At 34.4% G+C, this 12,810-nt stretch overlaps 1 protein-coding gene across 1 annotated transcript in view; it reads right to left on the reverse strand.

The window, feature by feature from the left end:
- The window catches only part of LOC137391500 (uncharacterized), a 35,568-nt gene extending 23,728 nt beyond the window's left edge, over positions 1 to 11,840 (reverse strand). The window contains exons 1-4 of the mRNA XM_068077999.1: positions 11,793 to 11,840; positions 9,171 to 9,204; positions 5,629 to 5,694; positions 4,101 to 4,202 (exon numbers count right to left, since the gene is read on the reverse strand). Of these exons, the coding sequence (XP_067934100.1) occupies positions 4,101 to 4,158 (58 nt within the window). The 5' untranslated portion in view covers positions 4,159 to 4,202; positions 5,629 to 5,694; positions 9,171 to 9,204; positions 11,793 to 11,840. The remainder of the gene's footprint in view (positions 1 to 4,100; positions 4,203 to 5,628; positions 5,695 to 9,170; positions 9,205 to 11,792) is intronic.
- Positions 11,841 to 12,810: the final 970 nt, after the last annotated feature.

Raw genomic sequence — 12,810 nt, forward strand, 5'->3', positions numbered from 1 at the left:
AAAACTGATTCTTTGTCCAAAACCCCACAAGAACACAACATGACTTTTTAAATAGAAAATCACAAAAATATGGTGGATGTAGCTTACAATAATTTGTCCTAATCAAGAGAAGCCTAGGCGGTTGGGTGATTTGGATACTCGTCCCAACCTAGTGACAACTGAGGAAAAGCTTGAACTCATTTGATTAGGATTGGTTGCACCTGTCGATGCAGGAGTGGCGGCGCTACTCGGGTCAACAGAATTGGGAACAACAGCTAGCTGACCTTGCTGAGTAGACTGGACCTTAAACCATAACTGCCACGAACAGTGTTTTTGTTTTTTTCATATGTAAATCAGATATGCTGATTCCGATTTTCGATCAGACTGAACAAAGTTTTATCAGAATTAGTGCTTCCAGTCTCTGTTGTTTTTCAATGTTATCATAAATCGGGGTTTTATTATAAGCATGAGAAGATCGGTTAGGTATCAGAGCCTTTATATTGCGGCTGAATCGTACGCTGATGAGAATCGCAGCTGAGACAATGAAAAAGACAAGACCATAACCAGGCCATCTAATCATGTTTATAAAACACCAAGTCTGAGTGTTGTGTGCTTTCCAGCTATAATGATGAAAATCTAAGAATGAAAAGTCTGCATGGCAGAGGATATGACCTCAAAACCTTCGATCTGCAGTCCAGCGATCTAATCCACTACGCTACGATACCCAAACCATAAATACTTGTGACTGCATCGATTAAAATACTCACACTTAAAGTACTTGGGGTTATTAGCTAGCACTGTTGATCATTACGCGTAAAGTAGCAATTCTTAAACTCGCTTCAAACACAGCTATCGGTTTAGTAAAGATTTAGGCCACTAGATTACCAGCTAAGTTACTAAAATTCATAGGGTAATTACTTTATTACCACCCTTCGGCTAGTGTCTATAAAGTAAAGTTATTTCACAATAATTAGATCTTACAAAGAGAATATCAGTAAACTATCATTTTTGATCGATTTACTTTTTCAAACATTTCCATTTTTATTGTTACCGTAAGTACAATGTATGTGTGTAGCAGCAATGGTGAATGCCAATTGACGATTGTCAATTGAATGAGCACCTGCCCTCTCTGTCAGTCTATATTTACTAAATTAGTATCTTATTTCACCTTAAGGATGATTTTAAGGACAGTTTATGACCAGAGTTAATACCAGAAGAATCAGACAACTACGGTAGCTTCAACCTTGATTTTGTGAGCATATGCCTGTTCGAGCATCCTTGAAAACTTTGACCTAATATTGTTATAAGTATTCGATGTTTGCAGGCTAAGAATGCTTCTCGGTATGATGAGCAGGTTTGAGATCCGGTTCACTTATCTCGGGTTCGAGATAAGTGTTTTTGAACAAATTGTCTGCAGAGCCATCCTCTAATCAATAGAGTAACTATCAGATAAAAAGAGACATGGGGAGGATAATTTCCAAATTTGTAGATTAGTCTTAACTACTAAGACTTAATGTTGATAATGTGAGATTTTATGATTTTGAGAGTTGAATATTTTGTGTTACAATTCATGTAAATGATACTACAACGAAACATGGTTATATTGTACTTTCACGACCCATCTAACTCTTTATGCATCTTTAGCTTACTAAGACATAGTCCTTGCCCACTGCGGCATAACCCTGAATCCCCAAAACCCTAAGATGTAGCCCTGACTCACCAAGACATAGACCTGTCACTAGGACATAACCTTGGCCCGGTAAGCAACCTTTGATCTGCTGAGCTCACTAGAACCTAGCCTTAGGTCACCAAGACAGACCTGGACCACCAAGATATAGCCTTGGGTCAATTAGATATTGCCCTGGCTCACTATATAGATATAGCCCTGGTTCACCAAGAGATATCCTGAGCTCACTAATCACTAAGACATAGCCTTGGGTCACTAACACATAATGCTGAGTCACTAAAACATAGCCCTGGGTCACTAACACATAAACCTGGGTCACTCTAATCATGTTCATTCTATGTCATCACATGTTCTGAGTTGACACATCAAGTTTCTACGAGTATTGCATCAATTTTTGTACAAGGTGTATATATTTACACGAACATCGTAAAGCAGCAGTTGCGGATCTAGAAAATTATTTATCAAATACAACATCTACAGACGCACTTGATCTGAACATAACTGAAACCGGTAGTTGTCTTCTCAGTCATGCTAAAATAAATTTTAGATCTTGACTGCTATCTTCTTTATCTACACTAGTATGCTGACAGCCCTGTGCGCCGTGAGAGATCATCAGGTGTAATAACTATGTGTACAATTATTCTTTAATATCACAAAATGGTCAAGTGGCGCGGGTGGTAGCATGCTTGGCTGCAAAATGGGATACCTGAGTTCGAGCCTTCGAGATAATCTTTTCTCCTAGTAGTCTAAGTGTGGCTTTGGACAAACGAATATATAGTAGAGACTAATCTACAAATTTGGAAATTATCCTCCCCATGTCTCTTTTTATCTGATAGTTACTCTATTGATTAGAGGATGGCTCTGCAGACAATTTGTTCAAAAACACTTATCTCGAACCCGAGATAAGTGAACCGGATCTCAAACCTGCTCATCATACCGAGAAGCATTCTTAGCCTGCAAACATCGAATACTTATAACAATATTAGGTCAAAGTTTTCAAGGATGCTCGAACAGGCATATGCTCACAAAATCAAACGTTGAAGCTACCGTAGTTGTCTGATTCTTCTGGTATTAACTCTGGTCATAAACTGTCCTTAAAATCATCCTTAAGGTGAAATAAGATACTAATTTAGTAAATATAGACTGACAGAGAGGGCAGGTGCTCATTCAATTGACAATCGTCGATTGGCATTCACCATTGCTGCTACACACATACATTGTACTTACGGTAACAATAAAAATGGAAATGTTTGAAAAAGTAAATCGATCAAAAATGATAGTTTACTGATATTCTCTTTGTAAGATCTAATTATTGTGAAATAACTTTATAGAGCCCTCACTTTAGTAGAGATTACCACTTGTTTTTACCACCTATCCAATCTAATATCTGTTGGATATGCATGTGACTCTCGTGGGTCTGACTATGCTTCAGGAACTTGGAAATGTTTAAAATCGCTAGGACGCCAAGATCAGTGTTAGGAACCCACACCTCTAAAACAGGCCTATATGATTCTGCAGCCTTTCTGGCTGATGGACACCCAAGTATATATGCCAGGACATATGAGAGACCTTCCTTCTTCCATTTAGTGCAGATCGTGGTGAGCGTGTATACAACAGTATCATTAAATTAAACTTGACATTTTGACGTTAAACTTCTGAATTCATTTAGTCATTTTTAATGATTCTTAGTATTAAGGTTTACCATTATTAGTGTCGGTTATGCATTTTACATAATATGGTGATTTTTGGGACTTAAAGAATGACAGGGCTATGGTCATATGCTCTAATTAGCTGTGTTTCATATGGCAACGATGAACAAAATTTTTTTGCTTTCAAATTGCTTTGGAAAATTGTTCAACATTAAAAATTCACAAACATCATTGATAACCTTAGTAAACTAAAACAAATTTTATGTTATTGGTGGCTATGCACAGATACAAAAAATATGATAAAAATTTGTCAGACTGCAAAAGTAGATTTAACAGAAAAAGTAATTTAAGGTCGGACACCCTTCCTATTACCACAGGAGACTTTAATAAGATATGAACCACAATCGGCTGTTCACAGGGCAGGTAATTTAGATCAGGAGACTACAACTCCTCGCTATCATAGAAACAAAACTAGAATATGAGGATTAATCTGAAAATGATACTGTAAAATAACCCTAAAAACTGATGGCGTAGACCAAAGGTTAAAATAATTTAAAGACATATTTTCTCATCATAGTCATGCCATCGATATTCAAACATGGGAATCAGTCCAAACAGAGTTTACACGGTCTCACACAACCAACATTCGACCTTGTTTGAGAAAAATCAAAACGTATTGGCATCAGAATTATCAGAACTAGAATGTTTGATTATGCAATAAGAATGATCACAAACACAATATACAGTGAGTGAGTGAAACTGAGATGTACATGCGTGATACTGACCAGTGGGATCCTGTTCTTCCAATAATTGTAAAGGATATATCGAAGACAATGAATGCATTGATGTTTTTGGTGATATGGGTAGGGAAGTCTCCTTTCCAGCCCCTAAACAGGTTTTACATAAACTCAGATATATATCTATATATATATCATGCATATACAATATATACATGATATACATAATATATGTGTGGAGTTAGCTGGTGTCTATATATACTAGTACCCTGGCAGTCTAGTGTGTCTATATATACTAGTACCCTGGCAGTCTAGTGTGTCTATATATACTAGTAGCCTGTCAGTCTAGTGTGTCTTTATATACTACTACCCTGGCAGTCTAGTGTGTCTATATATACTAGTACCCTGTCAGTCTAGCGTGTCTATATATACTAGTACCCTGGCAGTATAGTGTGTCTATATATATATACTAGTACCCTGGCAGTCTAGTGTGTCTATATATACTAGTACCCTGTCAGTCTAGTGTGTCTATATATACTAGTACCCTGTCAGTCTAGTGTGTCTATATATACTACTACCCTGGCAGTCTAGTGTACCATGAAAAATAATCCGTTGCACAGATAAAGTACAAAGAATAAAGATCTGCAAAATTATTTTGAAAGCTGGAAGGCGACAGTGTAAAGCTGTGGTCACAGGAGGGCCGAACCGACTTAGGTTTGGTTCGGAGGTTGTTTTGGTTCGGTTCAGCTAAGCCACATGTCACACGGCATCCGAAGTCACTTCGCTTCCTAGATACCATACGCATGGAGACAGAACACTGTTTTATTGGTAGTTTTCATGTATTTGAGCTAAATATTTCTATTGTAAACAAAAAACTTTGCGGAACAATTATTAATTATAATTACGCAGCAGATTTATCAGAAGATCGTTCAGCCGCTCAAAATAAATCACTCGATACAAAGATTTTGCCAACCCTTCCCATCAACAAAATTATATTTTTTGTTAACATATGAATGTTTTTCTATGCTGAGTACATAACAAACAAAAACAGTCTTTTCATAGTACTGTGGTTTTACATAAATAAATCAGTCAACGATTCTTCATCAGGATGAGTATAAGACATTACTTCTACATATCTACTTCTATTCTACACAAAAGAAAACCCTTTAGAGTGTTGGACTGTTGAGCTGAATGTGATGAGTTCAAACCTCGTACAATGTAATCGTTTATCCTGATCTATAACTCTTGCTGTGGACGAGCAGACAGCACTCCTATTATAGTGAAGACTGGGATTTTGAGCTAAAGAATATTTTTCTGATCTTTAATAATTATAAAACAGCATTTTGGTTTTTACTTTGATTGGTCAGTTTTGACAAACATTTTCATGGAGCAAGGAACTATTAAGATGTTTTAAATATGCGTAAAGTGAAAAACTGGGAATTCTTTCAAGTAAACCTCGCATTTTCTCATTTATTAGCGCAATAAAATAATTTGTTGTTTAAAAATGTTTTGAAAGTTCTTACACAAAACAATACCATTTGAATCATACAATAGACTAAATTTTAGAAACACCCACCATCTGGTGATTGCCATGGCTGTATTGAGTTGGCTATGCTGCTTGCAGAAATCCAATTGTCAGCACCTAAAATATTTCATTTAATAATTAATCCACGTACAGGTGAGTGAATGATGGTTTATCAATTCTCATTCAGTGTTATATTGGTGTTCAGTGGCAGCACATGAGAAAATTTTAACAATTGGTTGTTTACGTAAAAAAGATTTTCACCTATGTTTGGTTTCCAGTCCTGTTGTTTTAATTGAGTCAAAAATTGTGAATATCATTTGGTGACTAAACATATAGGTTGCCCTCTCATCAAAGACAGATTGGCTTCTGAATATCATACTTTTAAATATATACAAAAAGTATAAATATATAATGAAGATGTATAAATAAAAAACTGGTTGGAGATAACACAAATATAGAATGAATATGAAGGCGATGATATAACATAACCAATATACAAAATATATAATATATTTCAAAATATATAACATAATCCCACGACCAAATGAGCGGAGCGAAGTTTGAGAGTTTTTATGATAAATGCATGTGCACACAACTTACGAAAATTATTCATCAACAACGTCGCAAACCCTTGTTTCGAAATCTCATCAACAAATTTAACCATCGTTTTGTAGAGTCGTTTAAGTATAATAACGATACAAAGCACATATAAACCTATTTAAATATATTACCAGGCCATTGAAAAGTGTCGACAGTATCTTAAAACTTACCCATCTGAACAGATTATACACAAATAGACAGATTTATTTGGCCGAAAATCGCTATTAAAACTTGCTAAGCCTTACTTTTATCAAAATTAGGACCGGAAATTGAAACGCCGAGCGACAGAGAATAGAACGATTAAGTCGTGTGCATTACACGAAAAAATAACGTGCACATTTCACCAGTCTACAGCATTGTCGAATTGCCGAAGGTTTATGTAATTAACGTAGGAGTACTGAAATCGTTTCATTTTTGCCGATTTCAAAGTAACTGACATTTTAGACACTTTTGAGTACTTAAGTATTCTAACTGATGTCCAACGCAGTGTAAGTAAAGGAAATGACGATGATATTTTTTCTAATGATTCTTATGAGATTGTTACAATATTTAATTATAAGTTTGGATGACTACAGAACAATGACTACGTAGTACAGATTTTCTAAAAATCTATATAAAGATCACAACTTCGTGATATTGTTAGCTATGGCGTTTTGAAATGTAAACAAAATTGTGCATTGGTTTTCTATTATTGCTGTATTACTATATTAATAATATTGGTTATTCTAATAATATCAGTGCATTTTACTTCTAATATTGGCCAATATTGCATTTCTCCTATTGCAGGGGGAGAGATATAAACATATAATCTTTTCCTTTCATTATTGCTGTTTGTTGTATATAATAACACCCAGTACATTACAGCTACCATTGCAGTTATCCTATTGCGCTGCAGTGCCATTTGACTGCTAATATTGCATTTCTCAACCATCAGTACCCTTTCTTTTTTTCCAATATCACTTTGGTCGTGAGCTGTATGACAGTGGAATTTCTAGTATATATTATATATGATATAGTATAATACAACTAATATAATATATACAAGGGATAAACTTCCCTTTCAGAAGCCTCACATGGAACCAAAACTTGACATTTAAATCCAAACTAAAGGAGCAAAGTGAATAACATTGTAACCATCAACAAAACGTCTCCTTTGAATAATTAATCACTCACTATACCGTGATTTGATTGGCAAAAGCTTTGATTGTGATGGCACACACCTGTAATTACAAAATCAATAGTTGTGATGTGGTAGTGTTAATGTTAATAAAAGCTCTACTAGTTTGATTGATTACAAGAATTCTATGGAAAACATTGATTTTGGATGCAGCTACCAAAGTTTTCAACATTCATTAAATTGACTTGCAATTGCCTAAGAACTACATGTATATAACAAAATTTTTAAATGGTCCGAGAAAAACGAAAACATACATTGACTGAACAAATCTACAACCTGGCTTATTAAAGTTCAATTGTATTACAACAATAAACCTTTCAGCACTGTTTCTTATACACAAGCCATAAAATTGAAGGTAGATAATTTTGGGAAATTAGCCAGAGAAAAGACTACATTTAAAAGTCGTTTGTATGAAAGAAACCCCATATATCAGGGCTTTTATTCAGTCTTTAGTATTTAGAGAACACGAGGTTATAAAACTCACTGAATTTCTAGTATATACTACCCACTTCATTCACTGAATTATTAGTATATACTACCCACTTCATTCACTGAATTATTAGTATATATTACCCATTTCCCTCACTGAATTATTAGTTTATACTACCCACTTCACTCACTGAATTATTAGTATATACTACCCACTTCATTCACTGAATTATTAGTTTATACTACCCACTTCATTCACTGAATTATTAGTATATACTACCCACTTCACTCACTGAATTACCAGTATATACTACCCACTTCACTCACTGAATTATTAGTATATACTACTCACTTCCCTCCCTGAATTACCAGTATATACTACCCACTTCACTCACTGAATTACTAGTATATATTACCCATTTCCCTCACTGAATTACTAGTATATACTACCCACTTCATTCACTGAATTTCTAGTAAATATTATGCATTTCTCCATATTAGCAAAGGTGAACGTGTTTATAGTCAAAAAAGTGACTCCCATTTTATTTGCCATTAAGTTCATATATAATTGACTCATAGTGTAGAGAGGACACCTGAGTCATTGTTCATTGTTGCTAGTCTGCCGACCCCAGATGGTAAAAGATGAAGCAGCTCTGAACTATTATGGAAAAACTGTCTCGAGAGTTTCCATAACAATATTTAAGGACATTCTCACAGCAACATTTTAGGTTGTTTTCAAGATTATGGTCTGCAACATGAAAATTATCATTGATCACTTTGTGCTCTAAAAATATACAATTTCTCACCAATCAAATTTACACAAGAGCTGGCAGAGCTCCGCACAGCCCAAACTTCTCCTAAAATGAGCCCCATCCAACAGGTGCTCTGTAAACACAAGCTTAAGCGCAATGGATTTTTATCCAGCTCAAGCTCAGACCAGAGCATGGTCTATGCTGCACAAGTTTCTCTCAAAACAAGTTTCATCTAATAAAAACTCGGCCCAGCACAAGCTCCTCTTAGCTTGAACATCCAGCACAAGCTCCTCTGAGCTGAAACTCCCAGCACAAGCTCCGCCCAACACAAGCACTGCCAAAAAAGTTCCACTTAAAATGGTTTTAACAGAAATTAGCAATTGCTGTAACAAAATCAGGTCACTATGGCTATAATAATTGTTAGTGCAAAAACCAAATACAAAAGGAAACCGCCAAATGTACGAGAATAAATTTTCATACATGACCGGATATCTTCAAGTAATGAGGATTGGAATGAAGTAAACTTTTTAAAGAACATCCATGATGACTGTGCGCAGGGGTTATAAAAATAAAAGCTTGTGGTGAGATGGACAGGGATTTGGGTTTGTAAAGCAGCCATGTATAAACCACCTTACCGCAGCAGGTAAAAGTGCTTGATGATAGAGCATGCTACAAAAGGTAGGCTGTGTGTTAATCACCACAAACCTTCTAACGAATACAATCTCATCATGAGAAACAAGAAAAATGGTAATAGTGTAGCAGAGTAAATGCTATGATAATGAGAAAAAAATAGAGCAAGGTGTGGTCTCAGTATGTTAACTCAGCTATGATAACCAGCTAGGATGACAAGGTTATTTTAATGACAGCTTAAAATTGTTTACAACTAAGGAAAGCGGAAATAATTTTGTTATGAATTAGACCAGGCTTTAAAGAATAGAGAAAGCATAATATTATTATGCTTTATTATTCATCTTGAGGTGTTGACTGATGTTCTAAAAAAGAATCAAGGAGATTGACCAACCAGAAGCTGAGATATAGCCAGCCAAACACAGGTCTACCAAAAAACAAAAGTGTTTTGGTAATCATCAATATATGACGTATGAAATCGACTTGTGTGCCATTGGTCAATTAAGCCAACTAATGCGCTCTCCTATAACAATCACGGCGTTTTAATTGGTTTAATCCCTGGAAGTATAGAACAATCAAATTGGGCCTAACAATCATCGTTCCTAGAATTCCGAACCAGTCCCTCTGACGTGTAGATTAGTTTTAGCATAAAATAATTACACGCATCTATTATTTCGCAACATTTCGCTATCTTGCTAGTTCAGCTCAGTTTTGTTGTTCTCCTACTTAGCTTCCCTATTCAGACTCATCTTTAGCGTTGTTCAGATTTTTTAACTATAGCTAATAAATAGAATCAATTAAATCAATCATCGATCTCGGTTATCATTTGAAATTTTCTACAAATTATATTAGTTACATCATTTATTCTATACGCAGTTATATTATTATTTTGTATAATATGCATTATGAATATTATATAAATCATAAAAAATAATCATAGATAAGATAATAGATCAATGGAAAAATCAAAGCAAAAGTTATCGTTTTCTTTTCTTATAGCAAGAGCAGCACGGTCAAGTTAGTCTTTTTAAGATTAAGGCTGTAGTGAACTTCCAGTCTGTTAATAGTGACGATAATCATGAAAATCAACTGAATGCTGCAGTAGATACACAGTAGAAGAATGCTGCAGTAGATACACAGTAGAAAAATGATGAAGGAACAAAAAGTCCCATTCCTATTTCTTATTGTAAACAAACTGCAACTCGCGGATATCGCATATAGACTATACACGGGCCGTTCGTTGAACAGATGATCTTCGGAGCATATCCGTGGAGATCGAGATAAAATTTGAAGCACAATAGTCAAAATCTGCTCTTCTGCTTTAAAAAATCATGGCGAGGAGTTGTGGGCAAATGCCTTTACCACACAATGTTTGGATGATTTTCCTGAGAAACCAGAGCTAGTATGTAAATTATTTACTATCGCGAGAAGCGTTTCACATCTCGTAGCCAAAACAATCATTATACATAACGGCGGTAAGGGTGCGCAACTCCGGCACATGACCATTAAGTCGATTTTATACGTCACAGTTTTCGGGATTTTCGAAGGGTTTTCCTCTGATTCTTTATTAGGTAGACCTGTGTTTGGCTGTCTATATCTCAGCTTCTAGTGGATCAATCTCCTTGATTCTTTTTTTAGAACATCAGTCAACACCTCAAGATAACTAATAAAGCATAATAATATTATGCTTTCTCTATTCTTTAAAAAAACTTAATACCACAGAATGAAATAGGCGGCACAAAGAGATTACTTTACAAAGTAATAACCTAATGCATATATATATATATATATATATATATATATATATATATATATATATATATATATATATATATACCGTATAAATATATATAAGTATCTGTATGTTACATGCATAAATTACATGTAATATATTACATGTGTAAATGACATACTGATGTTATGTAATATATATATTTATTTATATTATATAGCTACATGTATATATATCAATAATTATATATATAGTTATATGATATATATGTATACACAGTATACTACTATACACTACTACTATATGATAGTAATACTATATATAGTATACGCCGTCAAAAATTTATTTGAACTCCATGGCACTATTTTTTAACCTTTTTTGTCGTATCGCTTCATTAGAGGTGACGTTCAAATAAAGGTGGTGTTCAAATAAAGGTGGCAGTCAAATACAGGTTTTTACGGCATATAGTATATAAAAATACATATATAGTATATATATACTAAACATATATGATATATATAGATATAATTTTGTACTGTAAACTCAAATGCGGCCGAATATGTATTTTCACTGTTGCCAACACAACACTTCATATTAGCATAAAGCTAAACATGTACTTGTGATGACCTTATTGTGCAAATTCTCCCAAGCACCATTTTGTGGTGTTTGTAACTCGAACATAGCAGAAACTGCAGTTGCACTTCCTCCAATAATGACAGCCACAGGTGGAAGCGAGCCACCTAGTGTAAGCAACTATAGTGGAAGCAAGCCATCATAACTAGAGCTATTCGTAATGTGCTGGCACTTGAGCTCAAATTGCTCAAAAGGTAACTGTAATTAAATCACATCTGAAGTTTCTCTTTAGGATTAATATGTTTTTCATAAAAATATAACTAACCGAGCCCTGTTGGGTGACTTTCAGACAGACCCTGTCTTTGTTCGCTGCTTTCTGTTGGTTTCGGCGCATCATCCTCGTCTTGTTCAAATCGCAGGCTTAGATCTGTAAATTCCAAGAGAAGTATAGATCGGTAAAATATTGGCAAGCAATTGGTAAATTTTTTTATGTATTTATACAGATGTAATACATACACACACATGTAATATATACACACACATGCATATATACCTATATATACACATGTAATATATATACAAACACATACATGTATATTTTATTATATATATGTAATATATATACATTCAATGGTATATATATATATATATAAATCTCCGGGTTTGTTTTTGTTTCCAGTTATTGCGATTAAAATCTTGCAATAAAAAATCCACATGGCACTGGAATAGAACTTGCGACATTCACATCGTAAGTCTACAAGTCTTGCATTCTGACAAGAAGTCACAAAATAGTCAGTATATCATGGAACAACAGACCGATTTTAAAAATATTAATGATTTAAATAGTTAAGATGTTATATTATGACATACTAAAATTTGAGTTTTAACAACTTTTAAAACTTCACTAAATTGTACGCATGATTGTTATAAAAAAATCTTACCCATATTGAAAAATACTTCATATTCATATTGGGTATTAAACTTTTTCATAGCGTATTAAAGCTAAAGCTCTCACTATAATTACTCAATACTGCAATAGGCCCAAGTTCAGAGCATGTGCTACGACATTGATATATGATTTGATTGGCTGAAACAGTCATGTGACCTTGATACGCCATTTTGAACTTTCATGTGACTTTTATCTCAAAAATGGAAAACCTGTGATCACACTGAAGATATAAAACTTCTAGAATTTGGGTAAAATATATTTTTTCTGGCATTTATAGGCTCATTAAATGTTGTTGAATATGGTGGATGCACTTTTATTAGCGATTTATAGGGTATAATCAGGAAAAAGTGTTATAAATATCACTGTTACACCAGGGTAACATTGGGCATCAGTG

Source organism: Watersipora subatra, chromosome 3 (assembly GCF_963576615.1).
Source record: "Watersipora subatra chromosome 3, tzWatSuba1.1, whole genome shotgun sequence".
Classification (NCBI taxonomy): domain Eukaryota; kingdom Metazoa; phylum Bryozoa; class Gymnolaemata; order Cheilostomatida; family Watersiporidae; genus Watersipora; species Watersipora subatra.